Consider the following 20,285-nt stretch of genomic DNA (forward strand, 5'->3'; position numbering starts at 1 on the left):
GCACATCCTCCCCGTGTCTGCATGGGTTTCCCCCGGGTGCTCCGGTTTCCTCCCGAAAGACGTGCTTGTCAGGTGATTTTGACATTCTGAATTCTCCCTCTGTGTGCTCGAACAGGCGCCGGAGTGTGGCGAACAGGGGATTTTCACAGTACCTTAATTGCAGTGTTAATGGAAGCCTACTTGTGACACTAATATAAAGGTTATTACGAAGAATTTGGTTCAGCGTGCAGTGGCTTGACCGAACTTGCCGGTCACCTTCCTCAGCACTGATTGGTGGATGGGTGACATACTGCTTCCTGACCTGTGAGGATTTCACAGCATCAGTGAGGGGTGCCGCACTCCCACCCCATTCCCACCAACCACCAATCACACCAGCAAAATAATCTGGTCAAAACAGCCCCCTATCTCACACTCATGTGAGGCAGCAGTTCTGTGAGTGGGCTTTTTATTCTGAGAAGGAGCTGGGCATGACATCAAATGTGCTACGTGAAACTACACACTCAGGACAAGGCTCTACATGAGGCTTGTGTGAATCCTGGCGGGCCGCAAAGTGTCTGAATCCTGCTGGTGGAGGCAGTGTGAATGTGGGCGAGGGCAGTGGAGGAGCCAGTGTGAATGTGGGCCAGGGCAGCGGGGGAGCCGGTGTGAATGTGGGCGAGGGGAGTGGAGGAGCCGGTGTGAATGTGGGCGAGGGCAGTGGAGGAGCCGTTGTGAATGTGGGCGAGGGCAGCGGGGGGAGCCGGTGTGAATGTGGGCGAGGGCAGTGGAGGAGCCGGTGTGAATGTGGGCGAGGGAAGCGGAGGAGCCGGTGTGAATGTGGGCGAGGGAAGTGGAGGAGCTGGTGTGAATGTGGGCGGGGGCAGTGGAGGAGCCGGTGTGAATGTGGGCGAGGGAAGTAGAGGAGCTGGTGTGAATGTGGGCGGGGGCAGTGGAGGAGCCGGTGTGAATGTGGGCGAGGGCAGCGGGTGAGCCGGTGTGAATGTGGGTGAGGGCAGCGGAGGAGCCGGTGTGAATGTGGGCGAGGGCAGTGGAGGAGCCGGTGTGAATGTGGGCGAGGGAAGTGGAGGCAGTGTGAATGTGGGCGAGGGAAGTGGAGGAGCCGGTGTGAATGTGGGCGAGGGCAGTGGAGGAGCCGGTGTGAATGTGGGCGAGGGCAGCGGGGGGAGCCGGTGTGAATGTGGGCGAGGGCAGCGGGGGGAGCCGGTGTGAATGTGGGCGAGGGCAGCGGAGGAGCCGGTGTGAATGTGGGTGAGGGCAGTGGAGGAGCCGGTGTGAATGTGGGTGAGGGAAGCGGAGGAGCCAGTGTGAATGTGGGCGAGGGCAGTGGAGGAGCCGGTGTGAATGTGGGCAAGGGAAGTGGAGGAGCCGGTGTGAATGTGGGCGAGGGCAGCGGGGGGGAGCCGGTGTGAATGTGGGCGAGGGCAGTGGAGGAGCCGGTGTGAATGTGGGCGAGGGCAGCGGGGGGAGCCGGTGTGAATGTGGGCGAGGGCAGCGGGTGAGCCAGTGTGAATGTGGGTGAGGGAAGCGGAGGAGCCGGTGTGAATGTGGGCGAGGAAGTGGAGGAGCCGGTGTGAATGTGGGCGAGGGCAGCGGGGGGAGCCGGTGTGAATGTGGGCGAGGGCAGCGGGGGGAGCCGGTGTGAATGTGGGCGAGGGCAGCGGGGGGAGCCGGTGTGAATGTGGGCGAGGGAAGCGGAGGAGCCGGTGTGAATGTGGGTGAGGGAAGCGGAGGAGCCGGTGTGAATGTGGGCGAGGGAAGTGGAGGAGCCGGTGTGAATGTGGGCGAGGGAAGCGGAGGAGCCGGTGTGAATGTGGGCGAGGGCAGCGGGGGAGCCGGTGTGAATGTGGGCGAGGGCAGTGGAGGAGCCGGTGTGAATGTGGGCGAGGGCAGCGGAGGAGCCGGTGTGAATGTGGGCGGGGGCAGTGGAGGAGCCGGTGTGAATGTGGGCGAGGGAAGCGGAGGAGCCGGTGTGAATGTGGGCGGGGGCAGTGGAGGAGCCGGTGTGAATGTGGGCGTGGGCAGTGGAGGAGCCGTTGTGAATGTGGGCGAGGGAAGCGGAGGAGCCGGTGTGAATGTGGGCGAGGGCAGCGGGGGAGCCGGTGTGAATGTGGGCGAGGGCAGCGGGGGGAGCCGGTGTGAATGTGGGCGAGGGCAGCGGGGGTGAGCCGGTGTGAATGTGGGCGAGGGCAGCGGGGGGAGCCGGTGTGAATGTGGGCGTGGGCAGTGGAGGGAGCCGGTGTGAATGTGGGCGAGGGCAGTGGATTGGTCCACAAGAAGCTGCTCCTCGAATCACAGGCCAGTCTTCCCGAATCTTCACTGCTGATTGGCTTAATGTAAATGTGGGCGGGGCTGATTGCTGGGTGGGAGGAGCAGATTCTGTCTCTCCCCCCCTTTTTCCCCTCCCCCCTCCCCATCTCCCCCCCCCTCCCCCTTCCACACGAATCACAATGAGTTACATCCCGCCCTGATTGTGGCTGGGATTTTCCGGCCCCACCGACGATGCCTCCCCCACCCCCGATTGCCCCCCCGCCCCCGCCCCCGCCGCGGGGATGCATCCGACAGCGGCCCCGGTAAATGAGGACTTGTCTTGGTGCAATTCACAACAGGAATACACTAAATACTTGTGTCACAAGCCAAGAGTAACAGTCTGATAGAAAGAGAGAGAGAGATGTTTCGGTGCCCATACCAGTCAGGTTTCTCCTCTGCAGTGTTCCAGCTGACAGGAATTTGGGCAAATACCCCGCGTGTGATTCTCGCGACCCCTCCCACCCCTTTGCCCCAGATACTCAACTCCAGGTTAGAAAGAGCAAGAGTTTCCAACGCCGCCGCCTTGGTACACATACCTCCCTCTTCTCTGCTGCCTCTTCCTAATTCACTTTGTCTCCACTCTGCTCCGGTCCCTTTGCTGTCAGGATCTTCACTTCTGTCAGCACCTTCTTGATTCTTCAGCGAGGGACAATTGTTTTTCTGTGGGAAAAAAAAAAGACCACGCATCTAATAAATTCCCAGAAATGTCTCTCGCTGCAAATCATTGACCAGCAGAGCAAACCGTGGACAAAATAAAGCGGAATGAAGAACGACTTGCATACCTGTGTAGCACACTCGAGGATGGTCTGACTCGTCTGGCTGCAGCAGACTTCTCTCCGCCCCTTCAACTGTTACCAAACAGATTTGCATAAGTTACTTCTTTAAGTTTCAGTTTCCGGGTGCGGGGGGTGGGGGGGGAACACTTGCGTTTACATATTTTGACGTGTCAGGCTATCCTTTAGACTAGAGCCAATTAAGAGTTATTATAGCAAACACCAACAGCATTGTGACAAACAGCATTTTTGTGGATGTTGGTGGATGGTGAATGGTCAGAACACTCCCCCCCCCCCCCCCCCCAATCACCGATTTTTCTTCAGAATGGTCGCATGCTATCTTTTACACATGGACAGAATTTGACCATTTGACATGCGATCTGTCATTGCTTTCTGTGCATATGAGGTTGTATCAACACAACTGAAGTGCACCTCGGCAGTGTACTTGCTCTCTTGTGCTGTGGCTGTACTTTAGCTCAGTTGGCTGGGCAGCTGGTTTGTGAGGTGGCTTGCGATGTGGAGCTAAAGGTCCACCTCAATTCCAAAGTACGAAGTCTTACAACACCAGGTTAAGGTCCAACAGGTTTGTTCCCAACACGAGCTTTCGGAGCACTGCTCCTTCCTCAGGTGAATGAGCAGTGCTCCGAAAGCTGGTGTTTGAAACAAACCTGTTGGACTTTAACCTGGTGTTGTAAGACTTCTTACTGTGCTCACCCCAGTCCAACGCCAGCATCTCCACGTCATCAATTCCAAACCCCGCTGAGGTTATTCAGGCCCCTAACCCTAACCCTTAATTAGGGTTAGGGTTAGCTGAGATGCCCTCTCCGCTGAGATACGCTGATCCTCAAGTTAAATCAGCACAAAGTCAGCTCTTGCCCCCTCAAGGGGGGGGGGGGGGGGGGGGGGGGAGAAACAGTTATCTTGGAGTTACAAAACAGAAATCCAATCTCAGCAGGTCTGACAACATATCATATATTCATAGAATCAACAGTGGCGACGGAGGCCATTTGGCCCATCGATCTGCACATTGATGGAAATGAAAATTGGGAAGGATGTCTAATCTGATATCACTCATTTTACATGATTGTCAAAATGAACCCCATAATTATCCTATGTTAACAGCACAGACGGGCGCCATTTGCCACATTACACCTGTTTGAAATTTCTATCCAACTAGCCCCACTTCCCCTCTTCTTTCCCAATGTTACTTCTTTATTCTTTCACAGGATGAGGGCATTGCTGGCAAGTACAGCATTTGTTCCACAGGGATCAGTCCTGGGGTCTTTATTGTTCGTAGTGTATATAAATGATTTGGAAGAAAATGTAGCTGGTCTGATTGGTAAGTTCGCAGATGACACAAATATTGGTGGAGTTTCGGATAGCGTGAAGAGGATTGTCAAGAGGATACAGCAGAATATAAACTGGTTGGAGTCTTGGGCGGAGAAATGGCAGATGGAGTTTAATCCGGACTAGTGTGCGGTAATGCACTTTGGAAGGCCCAATGCATGTCGGAATTACCGAATAAATGGTAGAACTCTTGCGAGTACTGACAGGCAGAGAGATCTGGGCGTGCATGTCCAACGATCACTGAAAGTGACAACACATGTGTATAAAGATGTCAAGAAGGCATACGGCATGCTGGCTTTCATCGGTCGGGGCATTGGATATAAAAATTGGCAAGTCATGTTACGGCTGTACAGGACCTTAGTTAGGCCTCATTTGGAATATTGTGTACAATTCTGGTCACCACACTGCCAGAAGGATGCATTGGAGAGGGTACAGAAGCGGTTTATCGGATATTGCCTGGTATGGAGGGCATTAGCTATGAGGAGAGGTTAGATAAACTCGGCCTGTTCTCACTGGAACGACGGAGGTTGAGAGGCGATCTGATAGAGGTCGACAAGATTATGAGTGGACAGAGTGGATAGTCAGATGGTCTTTCCTAGGGTAGGAGAGTCATGTACTTGGGGACATAGGTTTAAAGTGTGTGGGGAAAAGTTTAGAACAGATGTGCGAGGCACATTTTTTACACAGAGGGTGGTAAATATATGGTTCACGCTGCCTGGGAAGGTGGTGGGAGCAGGTATGATAGCGGCATTTAAAGGACATCTAGACAAATCTATCAATAGGGTGGGAATGAAAGGATACGGACTCCGTAAGTGCAGACAGTTTTAGTTTGGGCAGGTACCATGGTTGGAGGGCCGAAGGGCCTGTTCCTGTGCTGTATTGTTCTTTGTTCTTTGCTAATTGCAGCCCACATATGCCACTGTTTGGAAAGGAGTTCCAGGCGTTTGACCCATCAAAGCAAAGAAACAGCAACATATGAGGATGGTGTGTGGCTTGGAAATAAATTTGCAATGTTCAGGCGCGTCCTTTTAGGTGGCAGAGGTTGCACATTTGGAAGGTACTGTCAAAGGAAGGAGTGCATCTTGTATATCTTGTGTTAAGGGGAGGCAGGGCCTTAATGGTATTATCACTGGACTAGTAATCCAGAGACTCAGAGTAATTCTCTGGGACCCGGGTTCAAATCACACCACGGCAGATGGTGAAATTTTAATTCAATAAAAATCTGAACATTAAACATCTAATGACGACCATTAAACCTTTGTTGATTGTCATAAAAACCCATCTGGTTCACTTGTTTCCTCCCGCAAGTCCCGAAAGACGTGCTGTTAGGTGAATTGGACATTCTGAATTCTCCCTCTGTGTACCCGAACAGGCGTCGGAATGTGGCGATTAGGGGCTTTTCACAGTAACTTCATTGCAGTATTAATGTAAGCCTACTTATGACAATAAAGATTATTATTATTAATGTCCTTTAGGGAAGGAAATCTGTCATCCTTACCTGGCCTGACCTACATGTGACTCCAGAGCCACAGCAATGTGGCTGACTCTTAACTGCCCCCTCAAGGGCAATTAGTGATCGGCAATAAATACCCAGCCAGTAATGCCTTCATCCCACGAACGAATAGTTTTAAAAATAACATTTTTGGGCATTGCCTTGGTCTGGGATAGAAGAAGAGTTCCGAAGAAGTCTATTGGACTCCAAACGTTAACTCTGCTTCTCTCCCCATTGATGCTGCCAGATGTGCTGAGTTCTCCAGCACTTTCTGTTTCTATTTCAGATTTCTAGCATCCATAGTAGTTTGCTTTTGTAGAAGATTTTCTACCTTGAAGGACCATAAGACATAATAATAATAATCTTTATTGTCACAAGTAGGTTTACATTAACATTGCAACGAAGTTACTGTGGAAAGCCCCTACTCGCCATATTCCGATGCCTGTTCGGGTACACAGAGGGAGAATTCAGAATGTCCAAATTATCTAACAAGCACGTCTTTCGGGATTTCTGGGAGGAAACCGGAGCATCTGGAGGCAACCTACGCAGACACAGGGAGAAGGGGCAGACTCTGCACAGACAGTGATGCATGCCAGGAATCGAACCTGGGACCCTGGCACTGTGAAGCAGTAGTGCTAACCACTGTGCTATCGTGCCACCTATAAGAGCAGATGTAGGCCATCGAGTCTGCTCTGCCATTTAATGAGATGACTGATCTGATGTGCTAATCCTCAACTCCATTTTCACTCCTGCCTTATGAAAATTGCTTATTGTCACGAGTAGGCTTCAAATGAAGTTACTGTGAAAAGCCCCTAGTCGCCACATTCCGGCGCCTGTTTGGGGAGGCTGTTACGGGAATTGAACCATGCTGCTGGCCTGCCTTGGTTTGCCTGGGGCCGCCGAAAATCCCGCCCCCGCCGTGGCAGAGATTCTCCACCACCCGGGAAGTGGCGGTGGCGGGAATCTCGCCACTCTGATCGGCGAGGCCCCTGCGGTGATTCAAGTCCCGCCGCTGGGAGGCCTCTCCTGCCACTGAGGTTTGAACCACCTCTGTAACGGCGGGATCAGCGGTGCGAGCGGGCCCCGGGGTCCTGGGGGAGGCGGGGGGCGATCGAACCCCGGGGGGTGCCCCCACGGTGGCCTGGCCCGCGATCGGGGCCCCCCGCTCAGACTCTGGGCCAGTGCCCTGGGTGCACTCTTTCTCCTTCCGCGGCCGCCACAGCCTCCGCCATGGCGGAAGCGGAAGAGAAACCCACATCGCGCATGTGGCGGTGGTGACGTCAGCAGCAGCTGGCCGCTGACGTCACTGCCGGCGCATGCGCCAACCGGCGAAAGCCTTTCGGCCAGCCCCGCTGCCGGTGGCGCCGGTTTTTGCGCTAGTCTTCTGGTGCCAACCTCTCTGGCGCGGGGCTGGCCCCCAAAGGTGGGGAGAATTCCCCACCTTTGGGGAGGCCCGACCCCGGAGTGGTTGGCGCCATTCCCCTACGCCGGGACCCCCCGTGTCGCCGGGTAGGGGAGAATCCAGCCCAGGGTAAGTGGATGAATGGATTGGTGAGTTGGACGGGTGGCTAGATGAAGTCTGTAGGTAGTTAAGGTGGATATCATAGAATCATAGTATTTACAGTGCAGAAGGAGGCCATTTGGCCCATCGAGTCTGCACTAGCCCTTGGATATCTAGATGAGGTAGGGAGATGCATGGAGTGGGTAGGGCGGCTAGGTGGTTTAAGCGGGTAAGTGGATAGGTTGGTGAGTGGATTGTCAGGTCAGGGATGGGGTAGTTCATTCAGGGGTAGTCAAGTGATTGGGAAGGGTAAGTAGTCAAGTTGAAAGTGTAGTCAGGTTTGATGGGGGGGGGAATAGTCAGGAGGTCAGGATGGGTAGTTGGGTATTCGGGAGTTAGCCAAGTCGGGAGGGGCAGTCAGGTCAGGGGTAGTTTGGTGAGGGGGGTGAGTCAGATGTGGCCTGGGATAGTCGAGTGTTGGTGGGGGCACTGGTGTTGCCGGGTCAGGAGGGGCAGTTGGGTGGCGGGGATGGGTGGGTGGGGGGGGGGGGGGGTGGCGGTTAGTTGCTTGGTTGGGGGGGGGGGGGAGGTGATTGGGGATCAGTTGTCATTACCCAGGCACCAGACTCGGTTTTAACCTGCTTGACCCGTTTCAATATATTACTCTCCCACCAGGGCGGCATGGTAGCACAGTGGTTAGCACTGCTGCCTCACAGCCCCAGGGTCCCAGGTTCGATCCCCGGCTTGGGTCACTGTTTGTGCGGAGTTTGCACGTCCTCCCTGTGCCTGCGCGAGTTTCCTCCGGGTGCTCCGGTTTCCTCCCACAGTCCAAAGATGTGCAGGTTAGGTGGATTGGCCGTGCTAAATTACCCTTAGTATCCAAAGGGTTAGGTGGGGTTAAAGGATTGTGGAGATAGGGTGCTCTTTCCAAGGGCTGGTGCAAACTCGATGGGCCGAATGGCCTCCTTCTGCACTGTAAATGTCTAAGATTCTACACCGTCAGCGGGGTAATTATAAGCATCGTCTTTTGATGCCTCTTCATTTTTAAAAAAAGAGGTTAAATTCTATAAAAACTTGCAATTATTTCATGCATCTATTCATTGAGAGTTTGCTCCCTTCGTGTGTTGTCAGTTTCCCATTTGTTGCCGGGTGATGATGGGGGGGGGGGGGGGGGGGGGAGTGGGTGCTCGAACAATTGACCAGCTCGTCGGGAAATCAGAACTGAGAGAAACGAAACTGCACCGACATATCATGTGACTTCAGGGAAAGGAAACGAAACCAAAGAGACAGAATAGAGAAGGTGGTAGCAGATGAGAGGGTGAAACCAGTGCGTGTGCTCTACATCGACACCACAGAGAATATTGCGGAAGGGTAATTTCCGCGGTGATTTCTCAGATACATCTCCGTCCTGCCCTTGATTCAGAGGAGAGACTTCAAGACCCGAAGGCATCACAGCGCCGGTAGGAAAAACAAAACACTTGGTCCGGTTGTTAATAACGTCAGATCCTCTGTAATCCCCCCCCCCCCCCCCAACCCCCCCTAAAAAAAATATTATTTGCTTTACACCTGTGAGTATATCAGCTTTGATCACAGTAAGTGAAACTTGATTTTTTTTAAATAATGAGCAGACTTGCAAGTGCAATATTTTCATGTTGGAAATTCCAGCCTCCTCCTTCCCCCACCCACCCCCCAAACTGAGATGTTGAACTCCAGCAAGTTTGGGTATGTTTAGTTGCTATCGTTCTATGATAGATAATTGACAGTACTGTAGTTGTTTTCAGATCCAAAGATTGCAACAGCTCTGCTAATTTGGTGGTGGTGCTGAACTGTTTAAAACCAAGTACTTTTTAATACAGCTCAATATGTGACGGTGGTGGGCCGCTTCAAGTGGGTGGGTTAACTCTTGGCTGCTGGGAGTTGTGTGAAGGCTTCGTTCACTAATGGTTCTTGCTGGAATCATGATGGGTTGAAGCAGGCAGCCATAGCTGAAGGAAACAATCTGAATTGTATTTACCTCGTTTGTCTCGAGACCTGACTCAGTTGGGAAATCAGAAGATATTGTTGCCATCTACTTCACTGTAACTATCTTGACCACAGGTACCATCTTGAACGGGTAAGCAATACTAACATTCACTTCCTGTTCACCCTGCAGCTTGTCCATGCCCCAATGGCGCTGATCGCTGTCATCTCCTCCTTAATGCCAGTCATGGCATTCACCTGATTAACATTGTTTTGCTGAAAGTGTAGATCCTTTAACCCGGCACTGCAGGTAGAATTTCCTAGTTTAGCTAAGTTTTCAACCAGGAATTCTGACGAGGAGATTATGATCCTGATGATAATGGAAAGATGGGCATTTGGGGGGCGGGAGGGGGAGGGAACTGTGAATTTACACCTAATGCCGGTGACACAGGGTCACAGAACCAGGGACCCGGGTTCAATTCTGGTCTTGGGTGACTGTGTGGAGTTTGCATGTTCTCCCCGGGTCTGCGTGGGTTTCCTCCGGGTGCTCCAGTTTCCTCCCACAGTCCAAAGGTGTGCAGCATGGTGGATTGGCCAGGGTAAATTGCTCCTCGGGTTAGGTGGGGTTGAGGGGATAGGATTGGGGAGTGTGGTTGGGTAGGGTGCTCTATCAGAGGATTGGTGTGGACTCGATGGGCTGAATGACCTCCTTATGCATGTGAGAGATTCTATGATTCGATTCTATGGGAACCCGGAAGTAAAGACTACTGGTCAGATTCTCGCATTTCAGCCAAAGGCATTAAATTTTGACCTCCCGAGGTTCCGAACCTTGGGCGGGATTCTCCCCTACCCGGCGCGACGGGGGGGTCCCGGCGTAGGGGAGTGGCGCCAACCACTCCGGGGTCGGGCCTCCCCAAAGGTGGGGAATACAATACATTACAATCCTCACACAATACATTGAGAAAACCCAGAAAGTGCCGCCCTGCAAATTGTTGGCACAGGTGAGAAAAGCGCCGTGAAGCTCGCCGGATGCACTATCGGCTTTTCCCGTCACATTTACAAACGCTTCAAAATATTGCTGGGTGCTTGGCCCGTGGCTCTCGCTGGCGGTGCTAGGCCGGAAGAAGCCAGGAATGCCAAGATCATGGCGCTGTGTTTAAAGGGCGCCCCAGTGTTTGCTTTTAAAAGAAAAGGAATGCTGCCCCATATAAGGTGAACAACCACCACCACCCCCGTGCTTACTACCAGGGTACTGCCCAGGCACTTGCCTTCCACCCTCCCCCCCCCCCCCCCTTTAATCTGTGCACCCCCAGTGGGTTCCCTTTTTATGGTATCCATTTGTAAAGAAATGTAAACCTTGCCGACATTCCTGATTTGGAGGGAGGATACAGAAGGGAAACCCGGTAATTGCATGGAAATGCGTTTCCCAGTCTGGAACCTGATTACCCCACTAATGAGGAGCGAGGAGAATGGGAAAACGAGATCTTATTGGCGAGATTCTCGTTTTTCGACTGTCACGCTATTTTGCGCTCGGTTCACTCTGTGCGCTCGTGGCAAACGCAAACGCAAAAATCATGGCCGGCACAGCTGGCCAACTCTCACTCACTCCGAATTTTTATTTATTTTTTTGCTCCTTGGAGCGGAAGAGAGCACGAAAGGCGAGGAAGAGGTCAGGAGGTGGGCCAACCCAAACAGTCCAGCTGACAGATGGAGAGGAGTCCCTGGAGTAAAATGGCCCAGCAGAGTCTCCCTCTGTCGGAGGTGGAGAGATCGGGAAGCCCCAGATAGCTGGTGGCAGAGTTACAAACAGTTCTGAAGCACACGGGCTGACAGCGGTTCACTAATCACTGAACTGTGAGAAGACTAAATGTACTTGTCAAAATTTGCCACTTTACCACAAATAATTCACAGCCGATTTGTTTTCCAGACCCTTTACACATGCCGTGGACGATGTTGGATGACGAGGACCAGCGAGAGGACTTTGTTCCTTCTGCTGATTCACAGTTACAGTCACGTACCAACATAAAGACCCACACTCCGGTAGGTCCACCAAGACACAGAATTGGGTTCTCATCTGGTTAATTCACATTGAGCAGTCACAGGTGACAGGGACAGCTGCAAGAGACGGGCTTTTTAAAAAAAAAATTGTTAATGGGATATGGGCGTCGCTGGCAGAACCAGCATTTAGTGCCCACTCCAGAGAGCATTTAAGAGTCAACCACATTGCTAAGGATCTGGAGTCACACACAGGCCAGATGAGGTAAGGACAACAGATTTCCTTCTCCTAAAAAAGAACCAAATGGGTTTTTACGACAATCGACAACGGTTTCATGACCATCGCTTTTTAATTCCAGATTTTTATTTAATTCAGTTTACCATCTGCTATGGTGGGATTCGAACCTGGGTCCCCAGAGCATTACCCTGGGTCTTTGGTTTACTCGTACGCCAACAATGCCACTGCCTCCAGGGGGCAGGGGAGCCTCTGCTCGACTGGTTACAGGTGCTGAACCGAAGGACTACTGTTGAGAAGTTGTCCTGGGACACCTATGCTTGGGTGAATTAAATGCAAAGGAAGTTAAAATATATTTTTTAACTCCCTCATTTTCCTGTAACTATGAAGTTAAATACTGTGCTAATTCCCCACCCACCTGGCCTACTAATAGTGCCAGTGAATAAGTTATTGACATGCACCTTGTTAAAACTGTTAGCTGCGTACAGGTATAAGGTCCCAGTCATGCTTCATTTATAGTAACTATTTGACTCTCAACCCATCCATTGTTAATTGATACAATCGTCCTCCGGATCTCCCACTTGTGAGTGACGAGCAACAGCATTGGGTTGGAGCACATCTCAAAGAACAAAGAAAAGTACAGCACAGGAACAGGCCCTTCGGCCCTCCAAGCCTGCGCCGACCATGTTGCCCGTCTAATCTAAAATCTTCTACACTTCCGGGGTCCTTATCCCTCTATTCCCATCCTATTCATGTATTTGTCAAGATGCCCCTTAAACATCACTATCGTCCCTGCTTCCACCACCTCCTCCAGCAGCGAGTTACAGGCACCCACTACCCTCTGTGTGAAAAACTTGCCTTGTACATCTCCTCTAAACCTTGCCCCTCGCACCTTAAACCTATGCCCCCTAGTAATTGACCCCTCTACCCTGGGAAAAAGCATCTGACTATCCACTCTGTCTATGCCCCTCATAATTTTGTAGACCTCTATCAGGTTGCCCCTCAACCTCCGTCGTTCCAGTGAGAACAAACCGAGTTTATTCAACCTCTCATCGTAGCTAATACCCTCCATACCAGGCAACATCCTGGTAAATCTCTTCCGCACCCTTTCTAAAGCCTCCACATCCTTCTGGTAGTGTGGCGACCAGAATTGAACACAATACTCCAACAAGTGTGGCCTAACTAAGGTTCTATACAGCTGCAATATGACTTGCCAATTTTTATACTCAATGCCCCGGCCAATCTCTTTAGTGTTTCATTTGCTCCTGATCCAACTACATAAAGCTGCCTCTTATACTCCAACCCACCGATGAAGCAGGGCTGAGAACTTTGATCTTAATGAGCTTTCATCACGTTCCAGACCCACCCAATCCAAAAGCTTCTCTCTTTTTTTCCCCCCCTTTCATTTCTAGTACTTTTACAATCAGTAAATAAAACACTCACCGTAGTGCCTGATCATCTTGAAATGCCCCAGGAGATTAATCTTCCATTCATCGAGTCTCTCGGTTAATCTAGGAAGGTTGGCAACTCTCCGTCACCAATGGCACTGAGAATTTTTTAAAAAATGTATTGGTGGGAGCTGGGCATCAAGGCAAAGCCAAATTTATTATTGCCCATGAAAAGGTGGTGGTGAGCTTCCTTCTTGGGAGCTGAGTGGCTTGCTGGACCATTTCGGAGGACTGTGGGTCTGGAGTTCGAAGTCGGTCAGACTGAGCCATTAAGGTGGCAGATTACTTTCCCTAATTGGTGAACCAGATAGTTTTACGGCAAGCTGGCATTTTCATCATCCCATTACTGATGCTTGTTCTTTTGCATTATAGACTTATTAAATAATTTAAACTCCCACTGGGGAACTAACGCGTGGATCATTTCCAGGCTTCGAGATTACTCTTGCAATATAACCATCATGCGGCCACACCCACAATCATTGTATTGTGATCCTTGCTTTTGTTTTCTCAGACCATGGATGCAGTGCTGTACAATCATTATGAAGAGAAGGTTCGCCCCTGTATTGATCTCATAGACTCGCTGAGAGCCTTGGGTGTGGATCAGGACCTATCTCTTCCAGCCATCGCAGTGATTGGAGACCAGAGTTCTGGAAAAAGCTCTGTCCTTGAGGCACTGTCCGGAGTGGCTCTACCCAGGGGCAGCGGTAAGAAGGATATCAATGTTGACTACCTAAGACTCTTTCCATCTCAATCCTCATTCTGGGGGGGGGGGGGGGGGGGGGGGGAGGAGGAGGGTGGTGGAGGAGGAGGAGGGTGGGGGGCGGGGGGAGGAGGGCGGGGGGAGGAGGAGGGTTGGGGCGGGGGGAGGAGGAGGGTGGGGGGCGGGGGGGAGGAGGAGGGTGGGGGAGGAGGGTGGGGGGGAGGAGGAGGGTGGGGGGGGTGGATGGGGGGGCGGGGGGAGGAGGAGGGTGGGGGAGGAGGGTGGGGGGTGCGGGGGGGGAGGAGGAGGGTGGGGGGGAGGAGGAGGGTGGGGGGGGAGGAGGGTGAGGGGAGGAGGCGGGGGGGGGGGGGTGCTGAAGCTGGCCATCTGAGCTCTGCCCTATCGGCAACTGACTCAGGACTTTGAAAGTGGAAAGCTTTTGCATTCCCCAACCACGACGCGTACGCACATACCTACGAACATGCATGCAAATTAGGAGTAGGCCGCTCGAGCCTGCTCTGCCACACAATCAGCCATGATCTTATTGAAATCACAACTCTACATGCCTACCCACCCCGATGACCTTTCACCCCCCCTCCCCCACTGCTTATCAAGAATATATCTCGCTCTCTCTTGCCTGAAATGACCTCAAATGTTCACCAAGAAATGCTTTCAAACAACATTAAAAAACAATTAAGATTCAAAAATAATTAAAATGGTTCATGGAAGGTAGCCCGACATCCGAAGGACAGGAACACACGTGCGGTGAAAGTTTCACTCGTATCAAACTTTGATTCAATTCCATTTAAGATATACTGTTCAGTTCCAGGGAGCAATCTTCAGGAATATACACTGGCATTGAAGCATAGAATCCACAAAACTCCAAAATCCACAAAGGAGGCCATTCTGCCCATTGAGTCTGCACCGATTCTCTGAAAGAGCACCTGACTTAGGCCCACTCCGCCGCCCTATCTCCGTAACCCCCACTTATCCTACGCATCTTTTGAACACCAGGGGGCAATTTTAACACGGTCAATCCACCTAACCGGCACATCTTTGGACTATGGGGGAAACCCACCCCGACACGGGGAGAAAGTGCAAACTCCACACAGGCAGTCACCCAAGGCCGGGATTGAACCCGGGTCCCAGTGCTAACCATTCTACCACCATGCTGCCCTGGAATAGGGGGGGGGGGGGGGGGGGGGGGGGGGCGGGCAGTACAGAATTACCAGGATCTAAGTTTTGAAGAGCTAAATTACGAGGACAGTTTTCATAGAGTACACTTGGTTTCCCTTGAATATAGACGATTGAAGAGTGAGATGATTGAAATGTGAAAGATCAACATCCCGGGGGTTACCGTTGACCGGAAACTGAACGAGACTTGCCATATAAGTACTCTGGCTACAAGAGCAGGTCAGAGGATGGGAATCTTGCAACGAGTAATTCACCTCCTGAATCCATGAGGTCTGTCCACCTTCTGCAGGGCATGAGTCAGGAGTGTGATGGAACTTAACCTGGATGAGTGCAGCTCCAACAATACTTAAGAAGCTCGACACCATCCAGGACAAAACAGCCCACATAACTGGCACCCCATCCACTACATAAACATTCGCACCATCCATCACCGATGCAAGTAGATGCAGTGTGCACCATCTACAAGGTGCACTGCAGCAACTCACTAAGGCTCCTTCCAAACCCACAGCCATTACCACCTGGAAGAAGCAGAGCAGCAGATGCATGGGAACCCCATCTCCACCAGCAGGTTCCCCTCCAAGCCACACACCATCTTGACTTGGAACTATGTTGATTCTTCCTGCACTGACGCCGGGTCGCAGTCCTGAAACTTTCTTCCTAACAGCACTGTGGGTGTACCTGCAGTGGTCAAAAAAATCTGCCCACCACCAGCTTCTCAAAGGCAGTTAGGGAATGGGTGATAAATACAACCAGTAGACAAATACATTAAAAAAAAGAATTGCTGAGAGAAGTTATTCCCCCCGGGTGAGTAAGTCCAGAACAATGGGGCATATCCTTAAAATTAAGGCTTGGCCATTGCAATATGATGTCAGGAGGCACTTTCTCACACAAACGCCTGTGGCGATTTGGAAATATATCCATATAAAAGCTGTTGAGGCTTGGAGTCCATTGCAAAATTCTAAACTGAGATTGGTGGAGTTTGGTCAGGTAAGGTTTATGAATGCTAGATGGGTAACTAGACGCAAAATGCAGATCATCATAATCTACATTAAACTGTCGAACAGGTTTGTGGGGCTGAATGGCCTATTCTATGGCCGCAGGGTGGCAAAGTGGTTAGCACTGCCGTTCTGCCCGATTGTGCGTGGGTTTACTCCGGGTGCTCCGGTTTCCTGCCACAGCCTAAAGGTGTACAGGTTAGGAGGGATTATGGGACAAGGACAGAGGAGGGGGCTGAGGTCAGGTGCTCTCGGTGCAGACTCGATGGGCCGAGCGGCCTTCCTCCGCGCTGTTTCTGGAGGTAAATGTAAAATTAGTTGGCCAACAATTTTGATGGGAGCTTTAAAGTCGGCTGGTTAAATCCTGTTTTAGTGGAGGATCGAGGAATCTGCCTAACTGATCACAAGGCTTGAAACAACCTTTGCGCGTGGTCTGTTTTCTGATTAGTGCAAGGTTGGAGGGTATCACTTCTTTCTATTTGACAGGTATTGTGACGAGATGTCCTCTCGAATTGAAGCTGAAAAAAACCAAAACAGCAAAAAATTGGAAGGGCCGAATAAGCTACAAGAATTTCTCGAAAGAACTGTCGGACCCGTCCGAGGTGGAGAAAGAAATTGTGAAAGGTGATAATACCACGCTTTGAGAAGGGGGAACCATCTGCTTGACACATTGTGGCTAAATACTTCAGATCTGTTTATCAATGTGCCACTCGTCCTCTTGATTTCCTCTTCATCTCCCTACTCTTGAAGATATAGGCTGCTGGCAGGGACTCCGTGGCATGGATGCTCTCTGGGACCTGGCGCTATGCCCATTTTCCACGTGGCAGCCCCTGACCACAAGTGATGGTGGGCTGCTTGACTGGGGGGGGGGGGGGGGGGAGAGAGAGAATCGCTGCTGAATCCCAGCCCTGTCCTTGATAGACACTCGCGTTTCCATCACCAAACAGCAGACAGAAGTGTTAACTTGTCTGCTTCCCCCCCCCCCGCCGCCTGCCCAGCTCCACTCTCCTCCCTGAGCTTGATTGGTGCTGAGGCCAATGGAGGACCAAAAATTATATCCATGGAGCTAACTTGACACAGAGCAGGCAACTCGGTACAGAGCAGGTAGTGAGCCATGAGGTAGAAACTCATCTAGAAACTCAACGAAAACAGGCAATATTGGATTGGCCACCCCTGTGCTCAGCGCCTGGTAATTTGCAATCGGTGGTACTGAAAGGCAGGCGCTGATTAGGGACTGTTCGGATATCGTCCATTTTCCTCCCCAAACATGCCACATGACTGTAAGAATGGTGGAGGGGAGTTAATATTGGGCCAAGTTCACTTATCCGCCTGAGACTGTGCTGCGGTGGTTTGATTATCCGCCTCAACTTCGAAGTAGGCCAAGGCTCCTGCTGCAGCCATGTGAAGGCCGAAGAGGGAGGCCAAGAAATCTAAATCAGCATGAGATGCTGGTGGTAGTAGGAGAGAGAGACCTGTATTTAAAAAGGGTTGTGATTTACACTGGCTTTCACGCTGAGATTCCCATGCGGGAAGACGGCTTTTCCCAACCTGCCCGACTGTCCCAAATCTGCCCAACCATCATCCCTCCCCACCTCCCGCCCCCAGAAATCCACAAATCAAAAAACTGAGGCTTACGGGTGAAGGAAAGGCACAGACAGATAAAGTAGCAAGTAGAGACTAGGGGAATGGAACTGAATGCGACGGTGATACAGTGAGGTCCTCATTGTTGACTCAGGAATCTTGAGAGCAGTGATCATTTCCTGATCCTGTCAGACGGAGAAGGGTAATCGGCGGTGTCTAATCTGATGAGTGGGGGTGAGGCGGGGGTTGGGGTGAAGAATCACTTCATCCCTGTGCGCTCCGTGGATTTCTGTCTGGCAATTGTGCCGTGTGATTGATGCGGAGTTCAATTTGGTTTCCAGCTCAGAACACCATGGCTGGAAAGGACCTGGGAATCAGCTCGGAGCTGATCAGTCTGGAAGTGGAGTCGAACATTTCCCCTGACCTCACATTAATCGATCTGCCAGGAATCGCAAGAGTGGCAGTCGGTAACCAACCACAGGATATTGGCGAGCAGGTAACATCGAAACCAGCAGGAGGGTAGCAAAATAATCAAGGCAGCCACCTTAATGTCGGCTGGCTACCTTTAGTTATGAAAGCGTGATAAGTAATCTCCTGATCACACTTGAGGTGCCACCTTCTTGAACCTCCTCTCGCATCTCTGCATTTTCTCTCTTGCTTTAGGTTTTCCTGTCCATTGCCCTCTTCATTCTATTTGGTTATTTCACCCTCACCTCTTTCCCTTGTGTATTTTTATTCTCTGGTGTGTGTCGTTCGCACTCTCCTAAACCCAATCCTTGCTCACTCCTCAATGTCCAGCCCTCACTCGCTCGCCCCTGGTTATTAATTGAAGCTTCCATTTGAATTCCACTTATCGCAGTTGCAGCCAAGGCTTGGCGGTAGCAGCCTCGCCTAGTGCTGCACTGCCAGAGGTGCATTCCTTCAGATAAAACTTCAAACCAAGATTCCGTCTGGTATCTCAGGTGGACACAAAAGATCCCATTATTTGGTGTCAGAGGTCAACTGAGAGCATAGCTCGTTCCCCCTTATATTGTAATCAAGAAAGGCGGATGGTAAAGGATGTAACTGAGGCCAATCTCTACACCATTTCTAAATACTTACTGACATAGTTACAGAATGCCAGCAAACATCTAATCCAAGCACCACAGTTTCTGTCTCGGTCTATTTTCATAAAGGAGGCCATTCGGCCCATTGAGTCTGCACCAACCCTATTAAGCCCTCACTTCCACCCTATTCCCGTAACCCAATAACCCCTCCTAACCTTTTTCGTCACTAAGGGCAATTTAGCATGGCCAATCCACCTAACCTGCACGTCTTTGGACTGTGGGAGGAAACCGGAGCACCCGGAGGAAACCCACGCAGACACGGGGAGAACGTGCAGACTGCGCACAGACAGTGACCCAGCGGGAAATCGAACCTGGGACCCTGGCGCTGTTAAGCCACAGTGCTAGCCACTTGTGCTGCCCGAGAGGTCCTCTTTCAACCTTCCCTGCCCCAAGGAACACAACCTCAGCCTATCCAATATCTGCTCATAGCTCAGACCTGTTAAATCTTTTCTGCACCCTCTCCAGTGCAGTCACATCTTTCCGATGGTGTGGTGGCCAGAACTGCACACAGTGCTCCAACCAGTGTTTTTAGGCCCAAGTTAATTCTTACCACCTGCACACAACACAATTAATCCTAAACCAATATACAGTTGTCATTGTATTCCTGTCTCCTGAGTATAAAGACCAGCATTCCTTTTGTATTTTTGATTAATTTCTGCACATGCTGTTACATTGCAACATTTTAGAATTACTTGATTGGTTGTAAAGTATTTTGGAATATGCCGCGGTCATGAAAGGCGTTTATATAAATCTTCTTTTCTTTCTTTAACGAATTGATTTTCTTCCCAATTTCTTCAGATCAAGCAGCTGATCAGTTCCTATATTAATGAAGATAAGACCATTAACCTTGTTGTCATCCCATGTAACGTTGACATAGCAACCACGGAGGCTTTGAAAATGGCCCAGGAAGCAGATCCTTCAGGAGGGAGGACCTTGGGTAGGAAGAAAGCTTTTTTCTTTAAGATGCCGACCATTGTAAAAACAAGGTATGGCTGTGGGTGGTGGTGTGATGAAGATTGAGGTGGCTTGGGGCAGGGCATGTATCTGGGCGGGTTTTAGGGCGAGAAGGGATCACCGAGGGGTAAGGAGGGGTGGGGCCAAGGAGGGATTGAAAGTTGACACGGGGTGGGATTTGGCGGGTCAGGAAAATGTGGCGAGCGCCCAAAAGTCAGTTGAGGGCGTGGGGGAGGGTAGGCCAGGAGAGCGTTGGAACAGTCAAGTTTAGAGGTAAAAATACACGGCAAAATGTATCAAACATACGTCTACTATTTTTGCTTCCAGAGTAAAATTTCCATCTTTCAGTGGTGCCTGATAAGGTTTGCCAGTTGTGTGACCTGGATCTGGTAGCTCTCTTCCAAGTGGTTTGAGTTTCTACAACGCCAGGGCCAGGATTCTCTGTTACTTTACAGAATGGATGACAACTCTGCTTCGTCATTCATGGCTTTAAAAAAAATGGCAGCATGGGACATGCTTTCAGAACCTTACCTGCCCATACATCGCCCTGTTTTCTAATACATTCCTCAGAGCATCGCACTTTGATTAATTTTGTTTATGGCCTAATTTCTCAGAAAGAATTTGGTGATGGAAATGGATGGGAGTTCTTTCTTTCATGGGGTGTGGGTGACACTGGCTGGGCCAGCATTTGTTGCCCA

General features: G+C 51.1%; 2 protein-coding genes across 3 annotated transcripts in view; one reads left to right on the forward strand and one right to left on the reverse strand.

The window, feature by feature from the left end:
- The window catches only part of LOC119968659, a 115,759-nt gene that overhangs the window by 41,560 nt on the left and 53,914 nt on the right, over positions 1 to 20,285 (reverse strand). Inside the window, exons 15-16 of the mRNA XM_038801276.1 lie at positions 3,090 to 3,155; positions 2,687 to 2,967 (exon numbers count right to left, since the gene is read on the reverse strand). Of these exons, the coding sequence (XP_038657204.1) occupies positions 2,687 to 2,967; positions 3,090 to 3,155 (347 nt within the window). The remainder of the gene's footprint in view (positions 1 to 2,686; positions 2,968 to 3,089; positions 3,156 to 20,285) is intronic.
- LOC119968765 (interferon-induced GTP-binding protein Mx1-like) overlaps positions 8,655 to 20,285 on the forward strand; it is a 30,085-nt gene continuing 18,454 nt past the window's right edge. The window contains exons 1-6 of one of the 2 annotated variants that reach the window (XM_038801466.1): positions 8,655 to 8,880; positions 11,307 to 11,419; positions 13,569 to 13,761; positions 16,433 to 16,570; positions 17,869 to 18,023; positions 19,432 to 19,570. In XM_038801466.1, coding sequence (XP_038657394.1) covers positions 11,318 to 11,419; positions 13,569 to 13,761; positions 16,433 to 16,570; positions 17,869 to 18,023; positions 19,432 to 19,570 — 727 coding nt within the window. In that variant the 5' untranslated portion in view covers positions 8,655 to 8,880; positions 11,307 to 11,317. Of the gene's footprint in view, positions 8,881 to 9,514; positions 9,534 to 11,306; positions 11,420 to 13,568; positions 13,762 to 16,432; positions 16,571 to 17,868; positions 18,024 to 19,431; positions 19,571 to 20,285 lie in introns of those variants that run through there. The other variant, XM_038801467.1, reaches the window with a different exon arrangement.

This window comes from Scyliorhinus canicula, chromosome 7 (genome assembly GCF_902713615.1).
Source record: "Scyliorhinus canicula chromosome 7, sScyCan1.1, whole genome shotgun sequence".
NCBI classification, from domain to species: Eukaryota; Metazoa; Chordata; class Chondrichthyes; order Carcharhiniformes; family Scyliorhinidae; genus Scyliorhinus; species Scyliorhinus canicula.